Consider the following 15,702-nt stretch of genomic DNA (forward strand, 5'->3'; position numbering starts at 1 on the left):
TCCTACTCAGGATCTTTACCAAGATCATGGCCAAAAGATTAAGTGAATCAATCGAAATAAAAATGGCAGAAAGGATTTCTTACAGGAGTCTACAGTTGTGATCAGAATGTAAAAATTTTAAGTAACATTAGTGATCGAAAAGGAGAAAACAAAAATTGGCAATTGCATTTATCGATTTTAGCCAAAGCTTTTGACTCGGTAGGACATAAACACAATTTGTGAAACTAATAACGTGTTTATACGTTGATAATAGCACAGTAGTAGAAGATTTTGGATATCAAACTATAAAAATTGATATTTTAAAAGGTGTAAAGCAGGGAGATTCGTTGTCACCTATTCTTTTCAATATAGCATTGGACCCACTTTTATTAGCAGGTTAGAGGGTAATTAAAGGGATATTTCTCGATCCCAGTGATAACTATAGTGTGTCATTGGCCTTTACGGACAACATCGCATTTATTCGACTCAATAATGAAGGAATGGTGTTTACATTAAAATAAAGAAGAGATTTTGCAAGAGTACAGTACTGAATGTAAGTATTAAGAAAACTAAAATGTTTCATTTCATTTGCAAAAAAAAAACATTTATTTGGAAGAATTGTACTCATTAATAATACAATACAGTACATAGAGCCTGGGAATATGGAAAAGTATGGAGCAAACATAGATTCATGAGTTGGGAAGATTTACCAAAGAATTGGACATTAGAATTTTAAAAAATCTACATTAAAACCAGCACAGAAAGTACAGCTTTTAAAAACATTTTATTCCCAGATTACATTTCCTGATGCTTTTAGAAGCTTCATAAAGTTATCTCAGCAGATTAATAAAACTCCTAATTATCATGTAGAAAGACATTTTCTATCCGTCACAACCTATTACGGATGATATTTATTATGCTCCTAATAGAGATGGCTGACCTGGACTAAATAAATTAGCAATATTAATTTCAATTGCAGTAATGTAGAAATGAGGTGTTTGGGAGATCATCTGACAAGATTCTACAGGCTTCATTCTGATTTTAAAGAATCCAAAATGTTGGAAAGAGTAACGGAACTGAGTAAGCTGAAGATTCTTAGTGACATCTGGAATTCTCGAATACTCAAGTCGGATGGATCCGGGATTACACAGAATATAGAAAATTCTGACAAGATAGAGGAGACTATTAGTAGTAATTATGACAAATGGAGGGAATTAGAGATACAGAAGTGGATGGTGTTACCTAGTCAAGGGGTCGAAGGCTATAATTTTTAAAGTAATGGCCAATCTAACAATTGGACTAGAACATTATGTATGATGACATCAAAGATCATTAATACAGTTTTACTATGAACCAATTTCTATCATACAACGTCAACTCTATCCTACAGAAGACCATTAAGCAATAAGAATTGTAGACAATCTAATGTAGTAATAGAAACGGTTTCTCATATTTCAGGATGGTGCCCCTCAATGAAGAAAATGAGGATGAAGAGGCAAACAAAATTGCAGAAGTGGTAACTCAGTTTACTAAGAAAAATGGTTGGAAAATCTTTATTGACCCCACTTAAAAGATATTGAAGGGAAGCTGTGGTTCCTGCTTTAATCTTGTGCAAGGATGATCAAGCAGTATTAGTGGATGTGGTTTGAAAATGAAAACTAAAGCATGGGAGGAGAAGATATAGAAGTATCAACTCTTAAAGAAGGAGATACTGGACCTAACTAAAGGTGCCACATATCCTTTTATGGCCTTGTGATAGGAGCAAGAGACAAATGGTATGATGATAATAATGAATTAATGAAGACATCAGGAATTAAAGACAACTAGTCTTGCAACTTCTCTAACATTGGAATTACTTTGTATTTTTATGGACTTTCTTTTGATAGAGATTAGATTAGATTAGATTACTTACAGCGTGGAAACAGGCCCTTCAACCCAACAAGTCTACACTGACCTCCTGAAGCACAACCAACCCATACCCCAACGTTTACTCCTTCACCTAACCCTATGGCCAATTTAGCATGGCCAGTTCACCTGACCTGCACATCTTTGGATTGTGGGAAGAAACCCATACAGACACTGGGAGAACGTGCCAAACTCCACACAGACAGTCACCCGAGGCTGAAATCGAACCTGGGAGGCAGCAGTGCTAACCACTGAGCCACCGTGCCACCCCATATCTCTTGTAAAGTTGGTTGAACCTCCATGTAGTTCCCCCCCAGACAACAACCTAGTGAGGAAACTCACTTTAACGGATGACTGGTTTTAACTGTTTTATTGCTGTTCCTGGGCTGTAAATTTTCCTTTGTTCTTTGAGCACCACCTGCCCCAAGTGTAATGTAGCCTGCAGAAGCCGTGTCAGTCTATCTAGGACCTATGTTCTCACCCTGCAAATGGAAGAGAGTCTTGCTTGTCTGTGAGGGACCACTATTGAGGATAATGATGCTGGTTTTGGAATTTGCTTGTGCACATGCAATTTGCTACCTTCCACACTATCTACATTATTACACTGCATAAATAATTGTTTAGTAAATCTCTTTATGTCAGAAGGTTGTATGGACTCCATAGCTATTTTATTTGACAATATTATGTTTCACAATAATAACTTAAAATTATAGCATCATAGGATTTTACAACCACAGAATCCATTGTGTCTGTACGGCTCCCACTCTCCTGTCTTGTCTCAGTAGCCCTCTAACTTCACTTTCATTGGAAACATATGGAATCTGCTTGCAATAGGCAGTACATTCTAAATCCTAACAACTGAATGAATAAAGAAGTTTCTCTACTCATTTCTATACCTCACTCAACACCTCAATAAAATCACTGAATCATAAAATCCCTACAGTGTGGAAACAGGCCATTAGGCCCAACAAGACCACACAGACCCTACAAAGAGTAACCCACTCAGACCTGTTCCCCTACCCTATTATTTACCCTGACTAATGCACCTAACCTACACATTCTTGAGCTCACCTCTTAATCTTCCTGGCTCCAAGGAGAACAAGCCCATTTTCTCAATCTTTACTTGCCTAAACTTTTTCATTTCTGTTGTAATTCTGATGAATTTCCTTTGAATTCTCTCCAAGGCTTTTAACATCCTTCCTTAAATAAGGTGCCCAGAACTGAACACATTCATCCAAATATGATCTGAGCAAAGATTTGTAGAGGTGTAGTATCACTTCTTTACTTTTATACTCTATATCTCTGTTTAAAAACCAAAAATAGGATCCTATAAGTCTTAACAACTATTTAAACTTGCCTTGTCACATTCAGAGAATCAGGTAGGTGAACATAAAGGTCTATTTGGTCCTACACTGCCCTCATAGGCTTACCATTGAGCCTGTATTGTCTCTGTTTCACCTCACAAAATGCATTACTTCACATTTTTCTGTATTGAATTTCATCTGCCAGATACTGCCTATTTGGCCAAATTGTCAGTGTTCTTCTGAAGTTGCTCAGCATCATCCTTACAATTCACTATTCCCCCTAGCTTAATATCATCTGCAAATTTAGAGATTTAGCTCTGAACACCATTCTCCAAATCATTTAAAGAAATCACCGAAAGTGAGGATCCCAACACAAGTCTGTGGGGAACACCACTTTCAACTTGTTTCTAATCTGAGAAATGCCTGTGTACCTATTCTGTTTCCTATCCTTTAGCTAATTACTAATCCATGCTGCCAAGGACCTGTCAATAGAATACTAGAATCTCACAGCACAGAGCCAGACCCTTTGGCACAAACTGGTCCACACCGACCAAAATGTCTATCCACGATAACTCCATTTCCCTGCACTTGGCCCATATCCTTCTAAACCTTTTCTATTCATGTATTTTCCAAATGCCTTTCAAATGTTGCAAATGTACCCACATTAACTAACTCCTCTGGCAGGTCATTAAACACCCTTTGTGTAAAGAAGATGCCCCTCAGGTTTCCTTTTATTCTTTCCCCTCTTAACTTTAAACTGATGTCCTCTAGTCCTCAATTCCCCAAACCTGGGAAAAAGACTGAGTGCATTCACCCTATCCACACCTTTTTTATGATCTTCCACACTTCTATAAGATCCCCCTCCATCTCCTATGCTCTAAAGAAAAAAAATCCTAGCTTATCCAAACTCTCCTATAACTCGGACCATTGAGTCCTGGCAACATTCTTGTGGATTTCCTCTGCATTCTTTCAGGTTTAATCATATCCTTCCTTTAGCAAGGTGACCAAAACTGAATATAATATTCCAAGTGCAGTCTCATCAATGTCTTATACAACTGCAGCATAACTTCCCAACTTCTATACTCAGTGCCCTAAATGCTGAAGGACCGTCTACCAAAAGCCTCCTGTACTGCCCTGTCTACCTGTGACTCCACTTTCAGAAAACCATGTACCTGAACTCCCTCACACTTTATCTATATTAAACTCATTTTGCCATTTCTCAGCTCACTTCCCTAGCTGATCAAGGTCTTGTTGCAATTTCTGTTACCTTCCTCACTGTTCATGATGCCACCTAATAGCCCAAGACTGAACCCTGAAGAACTCCACTAGGCCTGAAGGCCTCCAGTCGAACAAACATGCTTCCACTACTATGCTCTGCTTCTGACCACCAAGCTAATTATGTATCCAATTGGCCAGCTCCCGCTGGATTCTATGTAGTCGAACAGTCCAGAGCAGCCTACCATGTGGAACCTTATCAAAGCGCTTACTGAAATCCATATACAGTGTCTACTATCCTGCCCTAGTCAACCTTTGTCACTTTATCAAAGAATTCTAACAATTTTGTGATCTCCCATGCACAAAGCCATGCTGACTACTCCTAATCAACCCCTATCTTTCCAAATTATGTATCTCTTATCTCTCAGAATCTTCTCAAGTAACTTTTATCTACCACAGATGTCTGGCCTACTAGCCTATAGTTCCCAGGTTTTTTTTTGCAGCACTCCTTGAATAAGGGCACAACCTACTATGTAGCACCATATCAAACGTGGATTTTCAGTACGCATATACAACATGCATCACAATATCTTCATCTATGCTTGTCACCTAGTCAAATAACTTAATGAAATTTTTCAGACATAATTTGCACTTGACAAAGCCATATTAGTCTGTCATTAACTGTTTAGTATTAATTTATTGTTTTCTAAATGATATTTACCTTATCCTGTATTATAGCCTACACTACTGAGAGGGGAAAAATATAAAAAGGACCGGAGGGGTAATTTTTTTTTCAAACAGGGTCTGGTATGTGTATAAAATAAGGTGCTAGAGGAAGTGGTGGAGGTGGGTATAATTGCAACATTTAAAAGGCATCTGGATGGATATATGAATAGGAAGACTTTAGAGGGATATCGCCCAAATGCTAGTAAATGGGACCAGGCCAGGTTGGGATAAATGTTTGGCGCAGCTGAGTTGGACTGAAGGATCGGTTCCATATTGTATGACTCTTAAGATGTCAAGCTGACAGGTCTATAGTTTTCTTGGTTATTCTTTGTCCCTTTCTTCAAATACTGTGTCACATTTACAATCTTCCAGTCCTCTGGAGCTACTCCTGTGTTCAGAGAGGCCTGGAAAATTCCTGTCAATGGCTCCACAATTTGTTCCTTTAACTCTCTCAGCAATCGAGGATGCAAATCCATCTGACCTGCTGACTTCTCAATCTTGAGTGCTGCCAGCCTTTATGGCACCTCTTCTTCATCGGTCATTATACTGGTCAGTTGTTCAATACGCATGTTTTTTAACTAGGCAATTGTTAGCATCCTCTTATTTGGTAAAAACAGAAGTAAAATATTCTTTTTGCCCCTTCGCCATATCATTGCTTCAGTGTGTAGCTTTCCGGGCCCCACTATCCTTTTTTTAGTCTTTTTTGCTATTAACATATGTGAAGAACTTGTTGCTACTTGTTTTAGTTCAGTCTCATGCTTCTTCTTAGCTTCCCTGTATTTTAGCCTTAGCTTCTTTTCGCATTTGAGATACTCTTCCTGATTTCTATTGCTGTTGTTGGTTCAGCATGTATCAAATGCCTCTTTTTTTTCTTTATTTTCTCATCAATATCCTTAGTCATCCAGGGTACTCTAGCTTTAGTTACTCATTCATTTGTCAAGGATATGTACTTAGCTACAGCTATTCATCTCTCTTTTGAAATTCTCCCATTTGCAGCAACTATTTTATCCAACAAAATGTGTCCAATCAACGTGCTCCAGTTCAACTTTAGACCCCTAATATCTGCCCAGACTGGGATCTTAATCACTGACTGAGTTTTACATTTAAACAAACTTATTTTTTAAAAACTTTTTATTATGTTGTGATTTGATATTTGCCAAATGCTCCCCTCCTCTGCCTCATTTCCTGGGACCAGATCTCGAGCAACCGCCTCACTGGTAGAACTGGAAATGTACAGTTCTAGTAGTATTACAAGCAAATATGTACAGATATGTTTATTTATAGGAACTTCTGGTTTTAAAGATACAGATTAAAATTTTACTCTATTCATACAGTGAAAAAGCAAAATTTAAGATTTATTCGCCATGGATGCATAACGTTCATTTTCCAAATGGAATTGTTTTATTAGGGGGGCTCCACGGAGGTGATGGCTCACCATGTTGCAAAATTCTCCTGATTTTCCTTTGCTTCTTATCATGCCTTTGCTGCTTTTCCTTTTGTTCCTGTTTGCAATAAACAATGTCACATTGATAAATTCTTAATTGTTACAAATATGCAAATACATAAATTGTGTAATTGTGAACACATTCTACCTATGAATTGAAAATTAGTTGGACATGAAATGTTAATATTTAAGGGGCTGACTCAGTTTTTCTTGCTGGTATAAATTTAATGCAAGGAGGTTTTGGTTACATGCAAACCTAAGCAGTTCAATGCCCATTTTAGAGCTTTATCAGTACGTACTTTTAGGAATTTGGTGAGTAGGGGAAGAATTTGGCGCAATAAGACATGAGATGTTAAGTTCTTTTACCATGCAAGGATCTCTGAGTGAGGGAGCAAGAGAAGCAACAAGGTGTAAAGCTGAAGCCAGGAGCATTGTTTAAATTGAAAGGTAGCAGATTACTTGATGATGAGTTTTTCTTCTCTAAATCTGAGCAATCATCTTAATCATAACCAGGAATGTGTAAATGTAGGATTAAAGACTTTAATTCATTAAATAAGGTTAATCCAAGAAATAACAGAGCAGTGTATTTGAAATGCAGCATGTGGGAGTTTGCTGATAGTGAGATTGTAAAATATCTTTCGGTGATATCTCCATTTGAAATCACAAACTCAGATTAATTGAAGTTGAGCGTGAGTTGGAAATACTCCAATACACAAGGGAATGGGAATGATTTCCAGCTTTATCCAAATAATAGTCAAACTTTAGGAGAAATCATAGATTAAGAAAGGGAATTTATGATTGTTTATGGGCGGCACGGTGGCACAGTTGGGGCGGCACGGTGGCACAGTGGTTAGCACTGCTGCCTCACAGCGCCGGAGATCCTGGGTTCAATTCCCGACTCAGGTGACTGACTGTGTGGAGTTTGCACATTCTCCCCGTGTTTGCGTGGGTTTCCTCCGTGTGCTCCGGTTTCCTCCCACAGTCCAAAGATGTGCAGGTTAGGTGAATTGGCCATGCTAAGTTGTCCATAGTGTTAGGTAAAGGGGTAAATGTAGGGGTATGGGTGGGTTGCGCTTCGGTGGGTCGGTGTGGACTTGTTGGGCTGAAGGGCCTGTTTCCACACTGTAAGTAATCTAATCTTAAGAGCTGTTTAGTGGGTATTAAGGCGAAGTTGAGAAGGAAGTTTAGAAGACCCTGGTCCTATTCAACAGAAATGATTTACTTCTGATCTCCAATGATAAAGAGGGAGACTGCAGTGAGGTCAGCTAAATTGCAGAACAAAGCACCATGGCTCAGAAGACTGTTTTGGGAAGGGAAAAACCTGAAGAAATATAGTAGTTATGTGAGGTTCTCAGAGAACTCTCTACACTGAAGCCGGTTCAAAATCCTAGCACTCTTCTTAACAACATTGTATATGTCATCATATGGACCACAGCAGCTTAAGGTGGTGACCAGCTGTCACCTTCTCATTGGCAATTAGGGATGACAATAATGGCTCACCAGTGATGCCCATATCCCAAGAACAAATAACAGCTTTCACTTTATGATGCTTTTATCAACTCTACAGTTGCTTCAACTACATAATTTTTTTAATCATTGTAATAGATGTCTCCATAATACTGGACAAAAAATAACATTTTTGGTTGATGAAAAGAACATTTAGAGAACTATTCCCCAATGGAGGGAAGAAAAACATATAAAGAGCTTCCAGTCACAAAAAAGGAAGGAAAATTAAGCTATCAAAATATAAAATGGTTAAAAGTATGGGACTATAGAAGATTCCAGATATGAGACTATGACATATTTCTGGAATAATTTGCAAAACTCTGACAGGCTTATTTCTTGAAGCACTCTGACGTCAGTATCCATATCTAGCAAAAAGATAAGTTGAAACAGAGTGGGAACTTCATAGAATGTTTTTGATTATATAGTTCCAAGAATCATCATGATATTGAGCACAAAGCAAATTTAGGCCAGAGATATTGAAAGAATATTATGGGTTTATTGAATGAAAAGGTACAAAAAAAATGCAAGGTCTGTGATAAGAACTTTAAGAAAGACAGCAACAGAACATTGAACTGCACAGCACAAGAACAGGCATTTTGGCCCACCTTGTCTGTGCCAACCATGATGTCATTTTAAACTAATCCCATTTGCCTGCACGTGGTCCATATCACTCCATTCTTCTCCTGTGTGTCTTAAATGTTGCTGTCGTATCTGCTTCTATCACCTCTCTTACCAGTGTGTTCCAGGCACCTAACATTCAAAGTCCAAAGAAGATCTATATGTATGCTTTATAGATTATACTGAGGCAGTTGACAGAGAGAGGCAGACGAGATATTGAAAATGTCATACAACATGAATAGATAGAAAATAAGAACCATTCCCACACATTCAGTCAAAAGAGTACTTAACTAGGGAACCAAGTTAATTGGATTTATTGTCACTCTGTTCTTGAACGTGTCGGTGTGTTCAAGCTTCTGTGTCTTTTGCCTAACAGAAGGTTTAGGAGTGCATTACCAGGGTGCGATGAGTCTTTAATGATGCTGATAGCCTTTTCACAGCAATGAGACGTGTAAATTGCCTCAATGGATGGAAGGTTACCTCCGGTGATGGTCTAGTTGGTGAGGGTCCTTATGGACAGACCAAATTTCCCAAGCCACCTGAGGAAGAAGTGTAGTTGTGCTGCCTTGACTGTCACATCTACATAGGAGGCTCAACCTTTACAGATGCACAATAGAAAGCATACGTTTTTTTTAGATTACTTACAGTGTGGAAACAGGCCCTTCGGCCCAACAAGTCCACACCGACCCGCTGAAGCGCAACCCACCCATACCCCTACATTTACCCCTTACCTAACACTACGGGCAATTTAGCCAATTCACCTGACCCGCACATCTTTGGACTGTGGGAGGAAACCGGAGCACCTGGAGGAAACCACGCAGACACGGGGAGAACGTGCAAACTGCACACAGTCAGTCGCCTGAATCAGGAATTTAACCCGGGTCTACGGCACTGTGAGGCAGCAGTGCTAACCACTGTGCCACCGTGCCGCCCAACCGTGGCTGTTGGTCATAGTCACTCCTAGGGATCTAATGCTCTCAACCTTCGCTCCACTGATGAAGAGGGTGGCTTGTTTTCCTACTTTCTTTCTGAAGTGAATGATCCGTTCTTAGTTTTGCCGAACTTACGAGAGGGGTTGTTATCATTGTACCATGTCACCAAGCCCTCTATCTCCTTTCTGTATTCTGACTTATCATTGTTTAAAATCCATCCTACCACAGTAGTGTTGTTAGCAAACAAGTTGAAGGAATAAGGATGCAGACAAATTAGGAATTTGAGAATAAAACACAACAATAAACAGAGTTTTTCACCTCTCCAGATATTAACTACCAATATAGGTAAAGGGGATATTGGAATGCAATTCTGACGATGTGCATGGATTTCCTTTCTCACTGAATATCGATAGTGAAGATGGTTTATTGGGCCTAAAATTTAGGGAAAGACAAGGAAAACTAGAGTTGGGGTAGAATGAAGCATCAGACCATCATATATGACAAAACATTGAACATTACATGATGATGTGCCAAACTGCAGAACCAATCTGAAACCCTTCTAACCTACACTATTCCACTGTCATCCACATACTTATCCAATGACCATTTAAATGCCTTTAAGGTTGGCAGGTCTACTACTGTTGCAGGCCAGGCATTCCATGCCCTTACTACTGAGTAAAGAAATTACCTCTGACATCTGTCCTATATCTATCACCCCCTCGTGCTAGCCATCACCATCCAAGGAAAAAGACTCTCACTGTCCACTCTATCTAATCCTCTGATCATTTTGTATGTCTCCATTTAAGTCACCTCTCAACCTTCTTCTCTCTACTGAAAACAGCCTGAATTACCTCATAAAACCTTCCCTCTATACCAGGCAATATCCTAGTAAATTGCCTCTGAACCATTTCCAAAGCCTCCATATCTTCCTGTCGCACAGCAACCAGAATTGTACACAATACTCCAAGTGTAGCTGCACCAGAGTTTTGTACAGCTGCAGTATGACCTCATGGCTCTGAAACACATTCACTCTAGCAATAAAAGCTAACACCCCATACGCCACCTTAACAATCCTATCAATCTGGGTGGCAACTTTCAGGGATCTATGTACATGGACACTGCTCATCCACACTACCAAGCATCTTACCATTAGCTCACTAATCCATATTCCTGTTACTCCATCCAGAGTGAATCACTTCACACTTTTCTGCATTAAACTCCATTTGCCACTGCTCTGCCCAGCTCTGCAGCTTGTCTATGTCCCTCTGTAACCTGCAATATCCTTCGGCACTATCCACAAATCTACTGACCTTAGTGTCATCCACAAATTTACTAGCCCATCCTTCTATGCCCTCATCGAGGACATTTATAAAAATGATAAACAGCAGTGGGCCAAAACAGATCCTTGTGGTACACAGCTAGTAACTGAACTGTAGGATGATCATTTTTTATCAATCATGACCCTCTGATTTATTTTAGCTAGCCAATTTCCGATCCAAACTCTGAAATCACCCTCTGTATTTTCTGCAATGGCCACCTTATCAAACACCTTATTGAAATCCATATACACCACATCAACCTCTTTACCCTCATCCACCTGTTTGGTCACCTTCTCAAAGAACTCAATAAGGTTTTGTGAGACACAACCTACCCTTCACAAAACTGTGTTGACTATCCCTAATCAACTTATTCCTTTTCAGATGATTATAAATCCTATCTATTATAATCCTTTCAACACTCGGCCCGCAACCAAAATAAGGCTCACTGGTGTATAATTACCAGGATTGTCCCTACTCCCCTTCTTGAACAAGGAGACATTTACTATCCTCCAGTCTTAGAACATAGAACAGTACAACACAGAACAGGCCCTTCAGCCCACGATGTTGTGCCCACTGATCCTCATGTATGCACCCTCAAGTTTCTGTGACCATATGCATGTCCAGGAGTCTCTTAAGTGTCCCTAATGACCCTGTCTCCACAATGCTGCTGGCAAAGCATTCCATGCTCTCTCGACTCTCTGTGTAAAGAACCCCCCTCTGACATCCCCTCTATACTTTCCTCCAACAAGCTTAAAACTATGACCCCTCATGTTAGTCATTTCTGCCCTGGGAAACAGTCTCTGGCTATCGACTCTTATCTATGCCTCTCGTTATCTTGTATACCTCAATTAGGTCCCCTCTTCTCCTCCTTTTCTCCAATGAAAAAAGTCCAAGCTCAGTCAATCTCTCCTCATAGGATAAGCCCTCCAGTCCAGGCAGCCTCCTGGTAAACCTCCTCTGAACCCTCTCCAAAGCATCCACATCTTTCTTATAAAGATGTGGATGGGCGACCAGAACTGGATGCAGTATTCCAAGTGCAGTCTAACCAAAGTTTTATAGAGCTGCAACAAGATCTCACGACTTTTAAACTCAATCCCCCGTTAATGAAAGCCAAAACACCATATGCTTTCTTAACAACCCTGTTCACTTGGGTGGCCATTTTAAGGGATCTATGTATCTACACCCCAAGATCCCTCTGTTCCTCCACACTGCCAAGAATCCTATCCTACCCTTAATCCTGTACTCGGCTTTCAAATTTGACTTCCAAAATGCATCGCCTCGCATTTATCCAGGTTGAACTACATCTGCCACCTCTCAGCCCATTTCTGCATCCTGTCAATGTCCCGCTGCACCCTACAACAGCCCTCTATACTATCAACGACAACCTTTGTGTCATCTGCAAACTTGCCGACCTATCCTTCAATCCCCTCATTCAAGTCATTAATAAAAATGACAAACAATAGAGGCCCAAGGACACAGCCCTGTGGAACACCACTCACCACAGACTTCCAGGCAGAATATTTTCCTTCTACTACCACTCGCTGTCTTCTGTTGGCCAGCCAAGTCTGTATTCTTATGGCACTATTCCTTTAGACAATGATGACATATAGATGAAAGTCAATGGTTCTGCAATCTCCTTCCTAGATTCCCAGAAAATCTTGATAAATCCCATTCGGCCTAGGGACTTGTATATTTTCACACTTTCCAGAATTGCTAACATCTCCTTATGAACCTCAATCCCATCTAGTCTAATAGCCTGTATCTCAGTCTTCTCCTCAACAACAACTTTGTCATTTTCCAGTGTATATACCGACAAAACAATGTTCATTTAGCGCTTCTCCTATCTGCTCGGACTCCACGCACAACTTCCCATTACTGCCCTCAACTGTCCCTAATCTTACTCTAATCATTCTTTTATTCCTGACATACCTGTAGAAAGCATTAGAGTTTTCCTGGCTCTTACCTGCCAAAGACTTCTCATGTCCTCTCCTGCCTCTGCTTTGCTCTCTCTTTAGGTCCTTCCTGGCTAACTTGTAACTCTAAAGCGGCTGAACTGAGCGCTCATGTCTCATCTTTACATAAGCCCTCTTCTTCCACTTGACAAGAGATTCAACTTTAGTAAATCACGGTTTGCTCACTCGACCACTTCCTCCCTGACAAGTACATATTTATGAAGGACATGCAATAGCTATTCCTTGAACAAGCTCCACATTTCAATTTGTGTCCATCCCCTGCAGTTTTCTTCCCTATCCTATGCATCTTAAATCTTGCCCAATCACATCAGAATTGCCTTTCCCCCAGCTATAACTCTTCCCCTGCAGTATATATCTATCCCTTTCCATCGGTAAACTAAACTGAATTGTGATCACTATCACCAAAGTGCTTACCTACCTCCAAATCTAACACCTGGCCAGGTTTGTTACCCAGTACTAAATCCATTGTGGCGTCGCCCCATGTTGATCTATCTACATACTCTGTCAGGAAGCCCTCCTGCACACATTGGACAAAAACTGACCTATCTAAAGTACTCAAACTATAGCATTTCTAGTCAATATTTAGAAAGTTAAAGATTAGATTAGATTACTTACAGTGTGGAAACAGGCCCTTCGGCCCAACAAGTCCACACCGACCCGCCGAAGCGCAACCCACCCATACCCCTACATTTACCCCTTACCTAACACTACGGGCAATTTAGCCAATTCACCTGACCCGCACATCTTTGGACTGTGGGAGGAAACCGGAGCACCCGGAGGAAACCCACGCAGACACGGAGAGAACGTGCAAACTCCACACAGTCTGTCGCCTGAGTCGGAATTGAACCCGGGTCTCAGGCGTTGTGAGGCAGCAGTGCTAACCACTGTGCCACCATGCTGCCCACCAGCATAAAGTCCTCCAATAACAGCTATCCTGTTACTTTTGCTCCTGTCCAGAATCATCCATGCAATCCTTTTCTCTTCATCTCTGGAACTTTTCAGAGGTCTATAGAAAACTCCCAACAGGGAGACCTCCTTTCCTGTTTCTCACTTCAGCCCATACTACCTCAGTAAAGGATTCCTGCAACATCCTTTTTGCAACCATAATACTATCCTTGACTAACAATGCCACACCTTTTCCCCACCCTTCTTTTTTTCATCTTCTGTTCTTACTGAAACATCTAAATCCTGGAACCTGCAACAACTATTTCGGTCCCTGCTTGATTCATGTCTCCGAAATGGCCATAACATCGAAGTCCCAGGTACCAACCCTGGACGCACTGGTTACAAAAGCCCAACAACATTTCTTCTTCCTCATGCAGCTGAGGAAATTTGGCATGGTGGTGAATACCCTTGCCAATTTTTATAGGTGCGCCATCGAGAGCATTCCTTCTGGATGTATATATGGTAACTGTACCATTCAAGATCAGACAAGGCTACCGAGAGTGGTAAACTTGGCCTGGACAATCACAAAGGCTAACCACTCATCTATAGAATCCAACTACCAGGCCCACTGTCAAGGAAAGACCACCAGCATTCTTAAACATCCATCCCACCCTGGCAATGTTTTTCTACAACCTCTACCCTTGGGGAGAAGGTACAGAAGCCTGAACACATGCACCAGCTGGTTTCGTAACAGTTTCTACCTTAGTGTTGTTGGAATACTGAATGGACTCTCAAACTCTTAACATTCGCCTGTACCTGTGTTTTTGTTTTTGCAGCTGTTTTACCTATTATTTACTATCTATGCTACTTAACTATGTGATCTGCTGTGTTACTTGCAAGACAAAGCTTTCATTGTGCCTCCGTACATGTGACAATAAATTCAATTCAATTCAACTCCTCCCATCCCTAACCAAGCTATTCCAATATAGCTACTCAACAGGAACAGTTCTATCAAGCAGCATTTGTTTAGCTATAACGTATCTAGTTATGGCCAGTTTGGGATCTACAAGGCCACTTAGCTCCTGATCTCATTACAAACTTTCAGCTGAATTTCAGGGTTGAGATGAGAATTTGTGGCATTGAGGAGCCATCGCAACACTAGATTCAATGAGATTCAATGAGAAAGTTCTTCACTAGCCGGATGCATACTTAGCACAAAGGAAGGTGGTTGTAGTTGATCTTTCCAGGCTATCTCTGCAGGTGTTCTGCAGGGTCGTATCCTAGGCCCAATCATTTTTGGCTGGATCATCAATAACATTCCTCTACCCTAAGGTCTGAAATTGGGATTCTTGCTGATTGTGCAACTATGTTCAGCATTCACGATTTCACAGATACAGAAACAGTCCATGTTCAAGTGCAGATAGACCTGGGCAAGTTCTATACTTGGGTTGAAAATGTTAAGTTACATTCATGTCTATAAATGTCAGACATTGACCATTTTCAACAAGACAGAATGTAACCATTATCCTTTGTTATAATGATTGTTAAATTCCCCTCGATCAACATCCTGAGGGTTATCATTGATCAGAAGCTGAACCGTACAAACCATGTAATACAGAGGCTCTAAGAGCAGGTCAGAGTTAAGAATCCTTCAGAATCCACCAAAGCCAATACAGGCAGATCACATGGCACAAGGCAGGAGTTTGACTGAATATCATCTCATACATTCCCCACAACATGGGGAAACAGCCCATTGAGTCCACACCAACATTCCAAAGAACATCCCACATAGAACCACTCCCCTATTCCAGTCACCCTGCATTTCCCAAGGCTAATCAACCTGACCTCACAGCTGTAGACACTGGGCAATTAAGCATGCTAATTGACCTAATTTTC

General features: G+C 40.5%; 1 protein-coding gene across 6 annotated transcripts in view; it reads right to left on the reverse strand.

The window, feature by feature from the left end:
* Window positions 1-911: 911 nt before the first annotated feature.
* The window catches only part of LOC132833266 (microtubule-associated protein 9-like), a 207,597-nt gene continuing 192,806 nt past the window's right edge, over window positions 912-15,702 (reverse strand). For all 6 annotated transcript variants that reach the window (XM_060851426.1, XM_060851425.1, XM_060851421.1 and 3 more), the window contains 2 exons: window positions 6,565-6,631; window positions 912-1,143 (listed from right to left, as the gene is read on the reverse strand). In XM_060851426.1, coding sequence (XP_060707409.1) covers window positions 1,010-1,143; window positions 6,565-6,631 — 201 coding nt within the window. In that variant the 3' untranslated portion in view covers window positions 912-1,009. The remainder of the gene's footprint in view (window positions 1,144-6,564; window positions 6,632-15,702) is intronic.

This window comes from Hemiscyllium ocellatum, chromosome 36, assembly GCF_020745735.1.
Source record: "Hemiscyllium ocellatum isolate sHemOce1 chromosome 36, sHemOce1.pat.X.cur, whole genome shotgun sequence".
In the NCBI taxonomy this organism is placed as follows: domain Eukaryota; kingdom Metazoa; phylum Chordata; class Chondrichthyes; order Orectolobiformes; family Hemiscylliidae; genus Hemiscyllium; species Hemiscyllium ocellatum.